Source organism: Drosophila persimilis, unplaced genomic scaffold (genome assembly GCF_003286085.1).
Source record: "Drosophila persimilis strain 14011-0111.01,24,50 unplaced genomic scaffold, DperRS2 tig00001116-arrow-arrow-pilon, whole genome shotgun sequence".
Taxonomy (NCBI): Eukaryota; Metazoa; Arthropoda; class Insecta; order Diptera; family Drosophilidae; genus Drosophila; species Drosophila persimilis.
Window position 1 is genome coordinate 65,954 of NW_020825422.1, and position 15,538 is coordinate 81,491.

General features: G+C 43.0%; 1 protein-coding gene across 1 annotated transcript in view; it reads left to right on the forward strand.

The window, feature by feature from the left end:
* The window catches only part of LOC113566856, a 36,749-nt gene that overhangs the window by 14,790 nt on the left and 6,421 nt on the right, over positions 1-15,538 (forward strand). Inside the window, exons 7-14 of the mRNA XM_026994018.1 lie at positions 10,659-11,007; positions 11,042-11,145; positions 11,241-11,403; positions 11,527-11,603; positions 14,061-14,508; positions 14,543-14,646; positions 14,742-14,904; positions 15,028-15,104. Of these exons, the coding sequence (XP_026849819.1) occupies positions 10,659-11,007; positions 11,042-11,145; positions 11,241-11,403; positions 11,527-11,603; positions 14,061-14,508; positions 14,543-14,646; positions 14,742-14,904; positions 15,028-15,104 (1,485 nt within the window). The remainder of the gene's footprint in view (positions 1-10,658; positions 11,008-11,041; positions 11,146-11,240; positions 11,404-11,526; positions 11,604-14,060; positions 14,509-14,542; positions 14,647-14,741; positions 14,905-15,027; positions 15,105-15,538) is intronic.

Consider the following 15,538-nt stretch of genomic DNA (forward strand, 5'->3'; position numbering starts at 1 on the left):
ACCGTCAGCGGCCAGCTATTGCTTTCGACTACCCCACGAGTGTCCCTCATGGTTGACCATTTGATCCAGATGCCGCAGAGTGTCTGCAGCGCCAAGCAGCTGCACGACATACGCCCGCGTATCTACCGCCATATTTTCGATTCAACCGGCAAGTGCGCAAAGCGCCAGGAGCTTCCCTTGGCGGGACCTCAGGCCCTGTACCGGCTATTTGCCATGACCCGGATCCAGCTCCGTTTGTGGATGTTTTTGCATTATTGAGCTGACGCTAAAAACCTTTAAATTGTGGTTTAAACCTTTATTGGGCACATCTTTTGATTTGATTTTTAAATTCGTTGCTTTAGAGCTGCATTTTTAGGGTTTGGGCGCCTTCTGGATCTGCTCGTTCACAGCAAGACCTTCTTCAGCAGCAGCGTTGGCCTTATCATGGAAGTCGTGCAGAAGCAATCGAGTAAATTAGGCATACGTTTTTGTCTGGTCTGTTAAGGTCGCCTAGTGTCGGCTAGACTTACCTTAACGCTATCCTCGTTGAAAAATTCCTTGACCTTTGCCAGCAGGTCGTTGAGCTGAGCCTCAACTGGCTTGGTGGGCTCCTCACGAGGCACGGGAGCACACATGCACACCTGAAAGCAGAGTTACAGTAAAACCACAATCAGTCAAAGCAATCTTGGCTATTTTTATACCCGATACTCAAAATGAGTATTGGGGTATATTAGATTTGTGGTAAAAGTGGATGTGTGTAACGTCCAGAAGGAATCGTTTCCGATTCCGATAAAGTATATATATTCTTGATCAGCATCAATAGCCGAGTCGATTGAGCCATGTCTGTCTATCCGTCCGTCCGTCTGTCCGTCTGTCCGTCCCCTTCAGCGCCTAATGCTCAAAGACTATAAGAGCTAGAGCAACGATGTTTTGGATCCAGACTTCTGTGATATGTCACTGCTCCAAAAATATTTCAAAACTTTGCCCCGACCATACACAATTTTAAAGATACGAGAAAACAAAAAACGAAGAATCGTAGAGAATGACCATATCTTTTAGAATGCAGAATCTGAATTGGATCGTATTATTATTATAGCCAGCATCAAGAAAAGAATTTAATTTTTTCTCGCCCTGTCTCTCTCTAACACACACGCATAGGCGGCTTTGCTTAGAGTAAAACAGTAGCGTCTAGATCTCAGAGACTATAAAAGCTAGAGCAAGCAAATTTGGTTTCCACACTCCTAATATATCGGACCGAGACGAGTTTGTTTCAAAATTTCGCCACACCCCCTTCCGCCCCCGCAAAGGACGAAAATCTGAGGCAACCACAAATCTCAGAGACTATTAAGGCTAGAATAACCAAATTTGGTACACACACTCCTTTAAGATGTCACTATAAAACGTATATCTCAGAATTTCGCCCCACCCCCTTCCGCCCACACAAAGGACGAAAATCTGTTGCATCCACAATATTGCAGATTTGAGAAAACTAAAAACGCAGAATCATAGATAACGACCATATCTATCAGATTGCTGAATCTGGATCATATCAGATCATTTTTGTAGCCAAAAGGAACAAATCAATTTGCATTGGCTACGCAGCGCCCGACGTCACGCTCAGACTGATTTTCTGTCTCTCTCGCACGCATTCTTTGTCGTGTCGTTTAATATTAGCGTCTGCCGGAGGAGAGCCATACTGACTTAGTATCGGGTATAACTGTAGAGTTGCGGTGTCCGCAGCAACTCACAACGTTCCCCCTCGTTTTTTTTTTGTATTTGATCGCTGCTGAAGCGAATTTTTTTTGAGTAGCAAAACAGGAAGGAAATTAACGAATTAGATGTTATGCTTTTTTTGGGCGACGAAGAGTACAGCTGACCGACTTCCTCGAATAGGAACGACCGAGCACCCCAATCATCCTCTACGTCCGTCAATGGGCAAAGCAGGGGAGACCTTTCGTCTATTTCAAAAACTTTACGTCGATTTTCTAGGTCCGTACCCCCGAAGTCGATCCGGGAATATAGGCATTTTTGTAGTACTCGATCATTTTTCTAAATTTCCTTTCGTAACTCGGTTCATGGAGGAAGACCTGTTTAATTGCTGATAGTGTCAGATAACGGCGTTCAATTCAAGTCACACAAGTTCAAGGATCTGTTAGCGAAATACCAAATTCGACATTCGTACACCGCCGCCTACGCTCCCCAAACCAATGCCTCAGAGCGGGTAAATCGCTCGGTACTCGCTGCTATCAAAGCGTACATTAAGCCCGATCAATCCAGTGTGCATGCAGCCATCAAAAGTAGCCCATATCCTGTTGCTTTTGGCCAAAACATGATTACTGGCGGTTCAACTTATCAACTCCTACGAAACCTCAGTATGTTGGAGGACCGAACAGTAGTCTTCGATCGCGACGATTCCTTCGAGCTAATTCGCAAGACCGCTGCAGAAGCAATGAAACAGCAGCATGTTCGCAATGAAAATATCTATAATCTTCGAAGCCGAGAAGTAAACTTTCAAGTGGGTCAAGAAGTGTCTAGACGAAATTTTGACCAGAGTAGTTTTGTGAAAGGCATTAATGCGAAACTGGTACCTACGTTTCGGAAAGCTCGCATTAAGAAAAGATTTCCAGGGTCGCTTTATTGGTAAATATCACGCAAATAATATTAAACAATAAATCGTATCCAGCACTCCAAGTGTGGATCACGCTTTGGTTAGCAAGACCCCAAACTGTGATTTCAGCGGGGGGTGTAATATTCGACGCTTATCGTGTCTTCTTGTATTTTAATTATCCACGGCTAACTCCCAAAATTATAGCCTAAAACTAGGCCGTAAAAAAATTCGAGTTGAAGATCTTGTGAGCTTTGATAAAGCTTATCAACAGCTGTTTTGCGACCAAGCGGCAACGCTTTGATATGCAATTTTTCTGCAATTGCCAGACCGCCGTTCTGGCTGTTGCCATCTTCAATAAAACGCGTGCCTGCTGCCCCAGTTGTCGATCGCTCATTAGAAACTACGATTAGGAGCAGAATCTAGTGGTGCGCCAGCCCCTCTGGGAGCTACCCATCAGCTGCCCCAGCTGCAATGACCAGTTCTCAGATAGGAAAGATCTCTCCAGACACTTGGAGTTCGTTTGTGAGGGGCGTGTGGTTTGCTGGAAGTACCACTGCGTGGGCTGTTCTTGGAAGGGCTCCTACAAGGACAGCGTCTCACATGATTCCGACTGTGGGTTTCCCCAGAATCAGGGAAAGGAGATCCTAGATATGCTGCATGTCGAGGACAGGGAGCTTGAGGCCCAAAAGCCCGTGTTGCAGCTCCATCGGGTGCTGAGTGCTAGCCGGGTGGAATTTTTCACCTTGAGAATGAAGTGGATACACCGCTCAGAGGGTTTACACCCACGGACCCTCGAGTCTGAGGTAAGGTTTTGGAAAACCAGAACTCGTCTGCAGCATACCTCTGATGATCTCTTATCCCGATCCCCACAGACGATTCGTGCCTTTGAGGAGGATTGGGTGCTGCGTCTACGTCTGAAAAGAGCTGGGGAAAAAATCACCGTCAGCGGCCAGCTATTGCTTTCGACTACCCCACGAGTGTCCCTCATGGTTGAGGGAAAGTTACTACCGCGGTAGACTTGTCCTTGTCTGGTGTACAATATTGAACTTGCGCTACCAGTCATCTCTGTACTACACTGTATATATTTTGCTACGGCATCATTCATTGTTGGGAATGTGCCTGCTTCTAGTATTGTTTTGAGTCTGCCGTGCTCGCAATTTTTAACCATTGTACTAATGGCCTCTTTGCAGCTGAACTTATCGGCGTGTTCCGCTGGCAAACCCTCATCAATGTATGATGCTTCTAGAAGTTTTCTCATATCATCAATCTCTGTTGTGAATTGGGCGGCTGTTTTGCCTTTTTGGCATACTTTTGCCATTTTAGCCTTTATAACATCTGATGACTCTCCGACAATAGTGTCTTGCAATTTCTTTATTATTGCGCTAATGGTGGTTTCATCTTGTATTTTATACAATGTAGTTCCTATTACTTTTGATTTAATTACTTCTATAGCTAAATTTTCGTATGGTCCTTTCGTTAGATCGACCAATTTGATTGCCGTAATGAATCTTTGTAAATGGAATTTCTGTCCATTAAATTCCGGAATGGCGTGCGAAATATCTTTGATATATGCCCGTTGGGCAATTGTTTCGTCTGCCATTGTGGTTGGTTCTTGCCCAACCACGCTGTTTGCTGAACTAGTCGACGGTTTGTCGTCGTTCACCGGATGGTTCGATCTATTTGATCGAGAATCGTCTTCCGATATAATGATAATATTTTTTACATTCGGGGGCCTGGGACTTATTGGCCTTGATTCCGATTCTACAGCTGGTATATATGTCGCAGCTGTGTTTAGAAGATTTGGGATGTGTATGTCTAGATTGAATTTTTCTTTAACGAATACTAATCGTTCCCTTAGACGTTTGAAGACGTCTGTAGATTGAAACCAATGTATATCAGTAAGTCTTTGTCTGTTTTCTAGAAAAAGTTCTCTGACCTCATTATATATGTTTACCAAATTAGTTGTATGTTTAATGACCGTACTATTTTGTGTAGGTCTGTTCTGCGTTAAGCATTTGTATGACTTATGTCCATATGTGTTTTTTAATGTTGTCCATTCCGATTGGGAGACAATCTAACATTAGCAATCACAATTCTTCCTAAAATTTCATTTTCTATTATTTGGCTGTTTACGAGGATGCCGGGTATGGCCTTTTGTGTGGCATCACAATGAATTAGTGGTGAAAAAGGTAAATTATATTCGTTCATATATGAGTATTCGAACTCGTATATGCTAATTGGATTGGGGAATGCGGCTAAGATTGCTTTAGCTCTATATTCGAAATTTTCATTCCTATCGTGGGTAGCCCTAATGGCTGCTGCTGTTCTACGAGACATTTTATTTTGTCTTTATAACAATGTATTAAAGGCGGGAATTCTACCTGAAGTGTACCCACGTACATGTATTCGAGCTCTATTATGCTCCTAGGGGTCGTTGAGACCAATTTTTTTTTTTTTTTTTTAACTCTATCTAAATTGTTTGCCCTACTCATATATCTCTTTTTAATTATCTTATTATGTTTTACATACAATGTTAAAAGGAATTGTAAAACAGTGACAATGGTTAAAATCAGAAGTAATAACCAGAGTGCATTGAGATCATCCCTGTGGTCTATTATTTTGACATTATTGACCACATTGGCCGTATTGTCTTTGGTCTGACTATTGTCAGAACCGAACCAACCCATGGTGATGATTTTCTCTCAAAAATTGGTTTCTACAATGTTGGAGTTTTTTATTTTTATTTTATTTTTTTTTTTATTATTTGCTATTCATTTATTCTTTTCAATAAAAAAAAATTTTTTTTTTCTCATGGACACACATATCTATATACCCTTCCTTTTTTTTTTTTTTTTTACTCTTTAAAATTTCATCAATATAAATTTTTTTTTTATATATATTTGATCAAAATGAAGGAAGAAAAAAAATGTTAAGGGACATGTGATCGATTTACAGGTTTTTCATTATATAATTCAACATCGATCACATGGTTTTAGTAATAGCCTAACAGAGGTTAGTATTTTCAAGTTTCACTTTAAGGGTGCTTCAACTCGAGATAGAAAATTATAATTATTGGCAATATGAGGCATGGCATTTCTGCAGCTCAATTGCGTTACTTCGCTCTTTTATTGGCGAAGTTGTTTATTGATTTCCTTGATGCGCTCTTGGCAGCGCTGTCGGTCCTCTTCATTTGTATATGTTTTTTCCAGGTCCCGCTCCAGACGTCGTTGTTGAAGCAGCCGTTTGATCCGGCCGCCCCTCTTTGTTTTCTTCCTGGGGCGTTTTTCTTGTCTTGCCCTGTACTCAGCTATTGTGAGTGGGCGTGGTCCATCGTTTGGATACACTTCTAAGGCCTCTTGTAGGCTGAGTGCGTCCCTTTGCTCGGTAGGAGCAGCGTCGGCGAAGTCTGGTGCATTTTCTGCTGCTGGAGTGTTTGTGTTACTGTCCATCGACGGTGCAAGGGGCGGTCCTATGCCACTCGCACTTATATTATTGGTCCTTGCTGGGTCTGGTGGGGGCCGGTGCTGGTCTTCGCACAGGTTTTTATATTGCGTGTACGCTCTTTGTAGCGCGGGCTGTTAAATCTCCTTGGGTATTATATATTCCTGGCCGCATTGTAGTCCCCAAAGTTAAAGGTATAAATTATAATGCAACATGGGTTTGTGCGTAATATCGTCGGCAGTCGTGCATGGGTCTGGCGAAACGGCTGGTTTGGCTTTCTGCTGGGTTTTTTCCTTGGCACTGGCACTGGGGACAACACTATTTCAATACTTTTTCCAATTCATCAATTTTCTTTTGACTTGGTCCGATTTTTTTTTTTTAACAAAATCACATATTATTATATTTTTTTTCGGCCATTCTTTGTCTTTATTATTTTTGACACTTTTTTGAAAAAATTTTTCTCCTTTTTTTTTCAATCCTTAGATTGATCCATCGCGTAGGACATATATGGTCCTGTCACGGTCGCCATGTATGGTGTTTCTGTAATAGTCAATGGAGTTATTGTGTGCTTGGTTACTTTAGCTTTTTGGCATTTTGGACATTTTCGTATGTAATTGGTTATTTCTTTAGTCATACCTTTCCAAAAATAATGTCTTTTGACCTTGGCCAAGGTTTTTGTTATGCCTGTATGTCCTCCTTGTATGGGATCATCATGTAATGTAGACAGTATTGCTTCTTTTTCTTTTTCATTTTTAATTAGGGTCACCGGGTTGAGTAGCGCTACTCTTATTGTTCGTAATATTTTATTGCCCATATTTTTAAAATTATCTATTGAAATGTATTCAAAGATATTTTCCCACGGTGCCACTTTGAGTTGGCTGATTTTTTGTTTACCGGCCTGCGTTTCAAGCCTTTGGAAAAACTGACCTAAGTCAAGGGTTCCATTAGTATACAAATCGCTAACATCATATCTTGCAGTAATTTTTTTTCATGTTTGAAAAAACATAAATTATTATTTACATGCAAGGTCACTACTTTACGTACTTCGTCATTGTTGATGACTTCATATACGTTGGGCTTTGAAGCTTTTGTTAGAGATTGCCTAGGCAATTCTATTTGTTCTTTTCCTGCGCAGGATTTCTGTCTACTCTGTTGCCTGGTAGTGACTTTCAGGACTTTATTCGTATTTTGTATGTTTTTTAGGTCTGTGATGGTTATTCCTGATAACGCATCTGCTACATGATTATCTTTACCCTTTAGATACTCGACTGTAAAGTCGTATTCTTCTAATTCGAGCCGCATGCGTGTGAGTTTTGATCTGGGATTGACCATTGAAAATAGGTATGTTAGTGGTCTGTGATCCGTTTTTACTGTAAAGTGTTTACCATAGATATATGGTCGAAAATGGGTAATTGCCCAATGAATTGCTGCTAATTCCTGTTCTGTAGTACTTTTGTTACTTTCACCTTTTGTGAATGATCGTGATGCATATGCTAATGGGAGTTGGAGTCCGCTATGGTTTTGAGTTAAAACCGCTCCACATGCTTGTTTACTAGCATCGGTGATTATGCAAAATTCTTTCTGAAAATCTGGGTACTGTAACAGAGTGGGTTCCATAAGTTTATCTTTTAAATATTGGAATGCATTTTGACATTCAGTTGACCACTCAAAGGGGACATTCTTTTTACATAATCTAGTTATGTGCCGGGAATAGTCGGCGAAGTTTTTAATAAAACGTCTATAATAATTGCAAAATGCAATAAATCGTCTAGCGCTGTCCGCATCATGTGGGACTGGATAGTTTTTGCTCTTTGCCTTTATAGGGAATTCGTTTGTTTCTCGTTACAATTGTTTTTGGTTTATACTTTTGTTTATTTAGAATTTGCCTTAAACATCTCTATGGTTATTTTTGTGGACGCACCTCATCCATTATGGTCCGGTCCGAGACGGTTGTGCCTATCCTGTCCAGCCAGACTCGGACCGTACCGCAGTGCCACCGCCGGCCGTTCTCAGCGCGCAAGCCCCTTAGGGCGGAGGGCGACGAGGGGGCGCCGCTCACGAGAGCGTGCTGCTTGTGCTTTACCATCTGATGGACTGATGGACCGTATTGTCCATTGGCCATTGGCCGTGTTGGAAGTCGGCCTTGGCCTGACCCGGAGCTGGTGCTACCGATGCCCGTCTACCCACTGATGGCTAGGTCGGGGACGGAGAGGAGGCGGTTCCGTGTGGCACGGGGCTGAGGTGGGGACCTGGCGCGTCGGCGATTACACGAACGGGACACACACACCAATGCATTTTGAAGTTTTTATATTTTTTTTTTGTACGATTTTTTTTCAGAGTTTTTGCAGTTGTCCTGATACATTATCTACTAGGTCACATTTAGGTTAGTCTTCCTCAATCTCAATTTCTGTTTATAACGAGGGGGAACGTTGTGAGTTGCTGCGGACACCGCAACTCTACAGTTATACCCGATACTAAGTCAGTATGGCTCTCCTCCGGCAGCGCCGCTAATATTAAACGACACGACAAAGAGTGCGTGCGAGAGAGACAGAAAATCAGTCTGTGCGTGACGTCGGGCGCTGCGTAGCCAATGCAAATTGATTTGTTCCTTTTGGCTACAAAAATTATCTGATCTGATCCAGATTCAGCAATCTGATAGATATGGTCATTATCTATGATTCTGCGTTTTTAGTTTTCTCGTATCGTCGAAATTGTGGATGCCACAGATTTTCGCCCTTTGTGGGGGCGGAAGTGGGCGGGGCAAAGTTTTGAAATATTTTTGGAGCAGTGACATATCACAGAAGTCTGGATCCAAAACATCGTTGCTCTAGCTCTTATAGTCTTTGAGCATTAGGCGCTGAAGGGGACGGACAGACGGACAGACGGACAGACGGACGGACGGACAGACAGACAGGGCTCAATCGACTCGGCTATTGATGCTGATCAAGAATATATATACTTTATAGGGTCGGAAACGATTCCTTCTGGACGTTACACACATCCACTTTTACCACAAATCTAATATACCCCAATACTCATTTTGAGTATCGGGTATAAAAATTAATTGTTGTGATTGATTCGGTTTCAAGCCCGAATACGTCACTAAAATTGGTACATAGTTTAGTTAATTGCTTCTTGAATTGTACTGGGAAATGTTTGCTTAATTCAGCTATGACAGTTTTTTCTCGGATTTTTTGAGTTGTTTGAATTACATTGTAATTCGAAAGTGGTTCATATTGTATGTTATTTATATGTACTAATTGGTTGGTACTGGTTGTATTCAGCAATCGGACAAATGTATTATTTTTTTGAAGTTATTGTATTTGCTACATAAATACCAGGTTGAATTTCCTGGTTTGGGATCAATATGGTTTCTATATCGGACGTTAATTCTATTTTTCTGACAACTTGTGATCTTGCTGGTAGAAGAATTGTATTGTTACCAGAACTGTATGTTATTGGAACATAAATTTTAATTTTTATATTATTTGGTCGTATTATTAACCAATCCTCTGCAGGTTTTAAGTCTATTAGGCAGTTTAATTCTTTTATGAAATCAATGCCTATCATTCCATCACACGGAATTGCAAAATTTTGATTAACTAAATGGAAATTGTGTGGAATTATGTACTTATCCGTCTGTCGAGCGACATACGACATACGACATTCTTTTTACATAATCTAGTTATGTGCCGGGAATAGTCGGCGAAGTTTTTAATAAAACGTCTATAATAATTGCAAAATGCAATAAATCGTCTAGCGCTGTCCGCATCATGTGGGACTGGATAGTTTTTGATGACGTCATATTTCTTGTCATCTGGCAAGATTCCTTTATCTGTGCATTTATGACCAAGAAAGGTCACTTCATGCATAAAAAATGAACATTTTTGTGGATGTAATTTTAGGTTGTGTTTCCTACATATCTCAAAAATATCTGTTAAGTTTTTAAGCATATGTTTTTCGGAACAACCCATGACTATTAGATCGTCCATATACAGGAAGGCTTGCGAAGCTTCAAGTCCAGAGAAGGCTATAGTCATCATTCTTTGAAATGAATTCGGCGCTATTTTTAAACCAAATGGTAGTCGCGTGAAGCGATATGAGCCATTGCTCGTTGAAAAAGACGTTATATTTCGCGAACTTTCTTCTAGTTCGATTTGATGAAAACCTGACATTAAGTCAAGGCATGAGAAATACTTTGCTCTACCTAGTTGATCCAAAATGTCATCAATTCTAGGTAGTGGTAATTTGTCGGCCAGGAGTTTTTTGTTTATTTGACGATAGTCAACTACTAATCGCCATTTCTTTTGTTCTGAACCCGGAAGGGCTTTCTTTGGGACAAGTAGAAGTGGGCTGTTGTATTCTGATACGGATGGTTCGACAATATTGTCGTTGATTAATTTTCCTACTTGTTTTTTAATTTCCTCAACTTGGCTATGCGGACTTCGATAGTTCTTTATATATATAGGTTCGTCATCCCTCAATCTCAATTTCTGTTTATAAAAATTATTTGTTGTGATTGATTCGGTTTCAAGCCCGAATACGTCACTAAAATTGGTACATAGTTTAGTTAATTGCTTCTTGAATTGTACTGGGAAATGTTTGCTTAATTCAGGAGCAGAATCTAGTGGTGCGCCAGACCCTCTGGGAGCTACCCATCAGCTGCCCCAGCTGCAATGACCAGTTCTCAGATAGGAAAGATCTCTCCAGACACTTGGAGTTCGTTTGTGAGGGGCGTGTGGTTTGCTGCAAGTACCACTGCGTGGGCTGTTCTTGGAAGGGCCCCTACAAGGACAGCGTCTCACATGATTCCGACTGTGGGTTTCCCCAGAAGCAGGGAAAGGAGATCCTAGATATGCTGCATGTCGAGGACAGGGAGCTTGAGGCCCAAAAGCCCGTGTTGCAGCTCCATCGGGTGCTGAGTGCTAGCCGGGTGGAATTTTTCACCTTGAGAATGAAGTGGATACACCGCTCAGAGGGTTTACACCCACGGACCCTCGAGTCTGAGGTAAGGTTTTGGAGAACCAGAACTCGTCTGCAGCATACCTCTGATGATCTCTTATCCCGATCCCCACAGTCGATTCGTGCCTTTGAGGAGGATTGGGTGCTGCGTCTACGTCTGAAAAGAGCTGGGGAAAAAATCACCGTCAGCGGCCAGCTATTGCTTTCGACTACCCCACGAGTGTCCCTCATGGTTGACCATTTGATCCAGATGCCGCAGAGTGTCTGCAGCGCCAAGCAGCTGCACGACATACGCCCGCGTATCTACCGCCATATTTTCGATTCAACCGGCAAGTGCGCAAAGCGCCAGGAGCTTCCCTTGGCGGGACCTCAGGCCCTGTACCGGCTATTTGCCATGACCCGGATCCAGCTCCGTTTGTGGATGTTTTTGCATTATTGAGCTGACGCTAAAAACCTTTAAATTGTGGTTTAAACCTTTATTGGGCACATCTTTTGATTTGATTTTTAAATTCGTTGCTTTAGAGCTGCATTTTTAGGGTTTGGGCGCCTTCTGGATCTGCTCGTTCACAGCAAGACCTTCTTCAGCAGCAGCGTTGGCCTTATCATGGAAGTCGTGCAGAAGCAATCGAGTAAATTAGGCATACGTTTTTGTCTGGTCTGTTAAGGTCGGCTAGTGTCGGCTAGACTTACCTTAACGCTATCCTCGTTGAAAAATTCCTTGACCTTTGCCAGCAGGTCGTTGAGCTAAGCCTCAACTGGCTTGGTGGGCTCCTCACGAGGCACGGGAGCACACATGCACACCTGAAAGCAGAGTTACAGTAAAACCACAATCAGTCAAAGGCCCGATACTCAAAATGAGTATTGGGGTATATTAGATTTGTGGTAAAAGTGGATGTGTGTAACGTCCAGAAGGAATCGTTTCCGATTCCGATAAAGTATATATATTCTTGATCAGCATCAATAGCCGAGTCGATTGAGCCATGTCTGTCTGTCCGTCCGTCCGTCTGTCCGTCTGTCCGTCCCCTTCAGCGCCTAATGCTCAAAGACTATAAGAGCTAGAGCAACGATGTTTTGGATCCAGACTTCTGTGATATGTCACTGCTCCAAAAATATTTCAAAACTTTGCCCCGCCCATACACAATTTTAAAGATACGAGAAAACAAAAAACGAAGAATCGTAGAGAATGACCATATCTTTTAGAATGCAGAATCTGAATTGGATCGTATTATTATTATAGCCAGCATCAAGAAAAGAATTTAATTTTTTCTCGCCCTGTCTCTCTCTAACACACACGCATAGGCGGCTTTGCTTAGAGTAAAACAGTAGCGTCTAGATCTCAGAGACTATAAAAGCTAGAGCAAGCAAATTTGGTTTCCACACTCCTAATATATCGGACCGAGACGAGTTTGTTTCAAAATTTCGCCACACCCCCTTCCGCCCCCGCAAAGGACGAAAATCTGAGGCAACCACAAATCTCAGAGACTATTAAGGCTAGAATAACCAAATTTGGTACACACACTCCTTTAAGATGTCACTATAAAACGTATATCTCAGAATTTCGCCCCACCCCCTTCCGCCCACACAAAGGACGAAAATCTGTTGCATCCACAATATTGCAGATTTGAGAAAACTAAAAACGCAGAATCATAGATAACGACCATATCTATCAGATTGCTGAATCTGGATCATATCAGATCATTTTTGTAGCCAAAAGGAACAAATCAATTTGCATTGGCTACGCAGCGCCCGACGTCACGCTCAGACTGATTTTCTGTCTCTCTCGCACGCATTCTTTGTCGTGTCGTTTAATATTAGCGTCTGCCGGAGGAGAGCCATACTGACTTAGTATCGGGTATAACTGTAGAGTTGCGGTGTCCGCAGCAACTCACAACGTTCCCCCTCGTTTTTTTTTGTATTTGATCGCTGCTGAAGCGAATTTTTTTTGAGTAGCAAAACAGGAAGGAAATTAACGAATTAGATGTTATGCTTTTTTTGGGCGACGAAGAGTACAGCTGACCGACTTCCTCGAATAGGAACGACCGAGCACCCCAATCATCCTCTACGTCCGTCAATGGGCAAAGCAGGGGAGACCTTTCGTCTATTTCAAAAACTTTACGTCGATTTTCTAGGTCCGTACCCCCGAAGTCGATCCGGGAATATAGGCATTTTTGTAGTACTCGATCATTTTTCTAAATTTCCTTTCGTAACTCGGTTCATGGAGGAATGTTTAATTGCTGATAGTGTCAGATAACGGCGTTCAATTCAAGTCACACAAGTTCAAGGATCTGTTAGCGAAATACCAAATTCGACATTCGTACACCGCCGCCTACGCTCCCCAAACCAATGCCTCAGAGCGGGTAAATCGCTTGGTACTCGCTGCTATCAAAGCGTACATTAAGCCCGATCAATCCAGTGTGCATGCAGCCATCAAAAGTAGCCCATATCCTGTTGCTTTTGGCCAAAACATGATTACTGGCGGTTCAACTTATCAACTCCTACGAAACCTCAGTATGTTGGAGGACCGAACAGTAGTCTTTGATCGCGACGATTCCTTCGAGCTAATTCGCAAGACCGCTGCAGAAGCAATGAAACAGCAGCATGTTCGCAATGAAAATATCTATAATCTTCGAAGCCGAGAAGTAAACTTTCAAGTGGGTCAAGAAGTGTCTAGACGAAATTTTGACCAGAGTAGTTTTGTGAAAGGCATTAATGCGAAACTGGCACCTACGTTTCGGAAAGCTCGCATTAAGAAAAGATTTCCAGGGTCGCTTTATTGGTAAATATCACGCAAATAATATTAAACAATAAATCGTATCCAGCACTCCAAGTGTGGATCACGCTTTGGTTAGCAAGACCCCAAACTGTGATTTCAGCGGGGGGTGTAATATTCGACGCTTATCGTGTCTTCTTGTATTTTAATTATCCACGGCTAACTCCCAAAATTATAGCCTAAAACTAGGCCGTAAAAAAATTCGAGTTGAAGATCTTGTGAGCTTTGATAAAGCTTATCAACAGCTGTTTTGCGACCAAGCGGCAACGCTTTGATATACAATTTTTCTGCAATTGCCAGACCGCCGTTCTGGCTGTTGCCATCTTCAATAAAACGCGTGCCTGCTGCCCCAGTTGTCGATCGCTCATTAGAAACTACGATCAGGAGCAGAATCTAGTGGTGCGCCAGACCCTCTGGGAGCTACCCATCAGCTGCCCCAGCTGCAATGACCAGTTCTCAGATAGGAAAGATCTCTCCAGACACTTGGAGTTCGTTTGTGAGGGGCGTGTGGTTTGCTGCAAGTACCACTGCGTGGGCTGTTCTTGGAAGGGCCCCTACAAGGACAGCGTCTCACATGATTCCGACTGTGGGTTTCCCCAGAAGCAGGGAAAGGAGATCCTAGATATGCTGCATGTCGAGGACAGGGAGCTTGAGGCCCAAAAGCCCGTGTTGCAGCTCCATCGGGTGCTGAGTGCTAGCCGGGTGGAATTTTTCACCTTGAGAATGAAGTGGATACACCGCTCAGAGGGTTTACACCCACGGACCCTCGAGTCTGAGGTAAGGTTTTGGAGAACCAGAACTCGTCTGCAGCATACCTCTGATGATCTCTTATCCCGATCCCCACAGTCGATTCGTGCCTTTGAGGAGGATTGGGTGCTGCGTCTACGTCTGAAAAGAGCTGGGGAAAAAATCACCGTCAGCGGCCAGCTATTGCTTTCGACTACCCCACGAGTGTCCCTCATGGTTGACCATTTGATCCAGATGCCGCAGAGTGTCTGCAGCGCCAAGCAGCTGCACGACATACGCCCGCGTATCTACCGCCATATTTTCGATTCAACCGGCAAGTGCGCAAAGCGCCAGGAGCTTCCCTTGGCGGGACCTCAGGCCCTGTACCGGCTATTTGCCATGACCCGGATCCAGCTCCGTTTGTGGATGTTTTTGCATTATTGAGCTGACGCTAAAAACCTTTAAATTGTGGTTTAAACCTTTATTGGGCACATCTTTTGATTTGATTTTTAAATTCGTTGCTTTAGAGCTGCATTTTTAGGGTTTGGGCGCCTTCTGGATCTGCTCGTTCACAGCAAGACCTTCTTCAGCAGCAGCGTTGGCCTTATCATGGAAGTCGTGCAGAAGCAATCGAGTAAATTAGGCATACGTTTTTGTCTGGTCTGTTAAGGTCGGCTAGTGTCGGCTAGACTTACCTTAACGCTATCCTCGTTGAAAAATTCCTTGACCTTTGCCAGCAGGTCGTTGAGCTAAGCCTCAACTGGCTTGGTGGGCTCCTCACGAGGCACGGGAGCACACATGCACACCTGAAAGCAGAGTTACAGTAAAACCACAATCAGTCAAAGGCCCGATACTCAAAATGAGTATTGGGGTATATTAGATTTGTGGTAAAAGTGGATGTGTGTAACGTCCAGAAGGAATCGTTTCCGATTCCGATAAAGTATATATATTCTTGATCAGCATCAATAGCCGAGTCGATTGAGCCATGTCTGTCTGTCCGTCCGTCCGTCTGTCCGTCTGTCCGTCCCCTTCAGCGCCTAATGCTCAAAGAC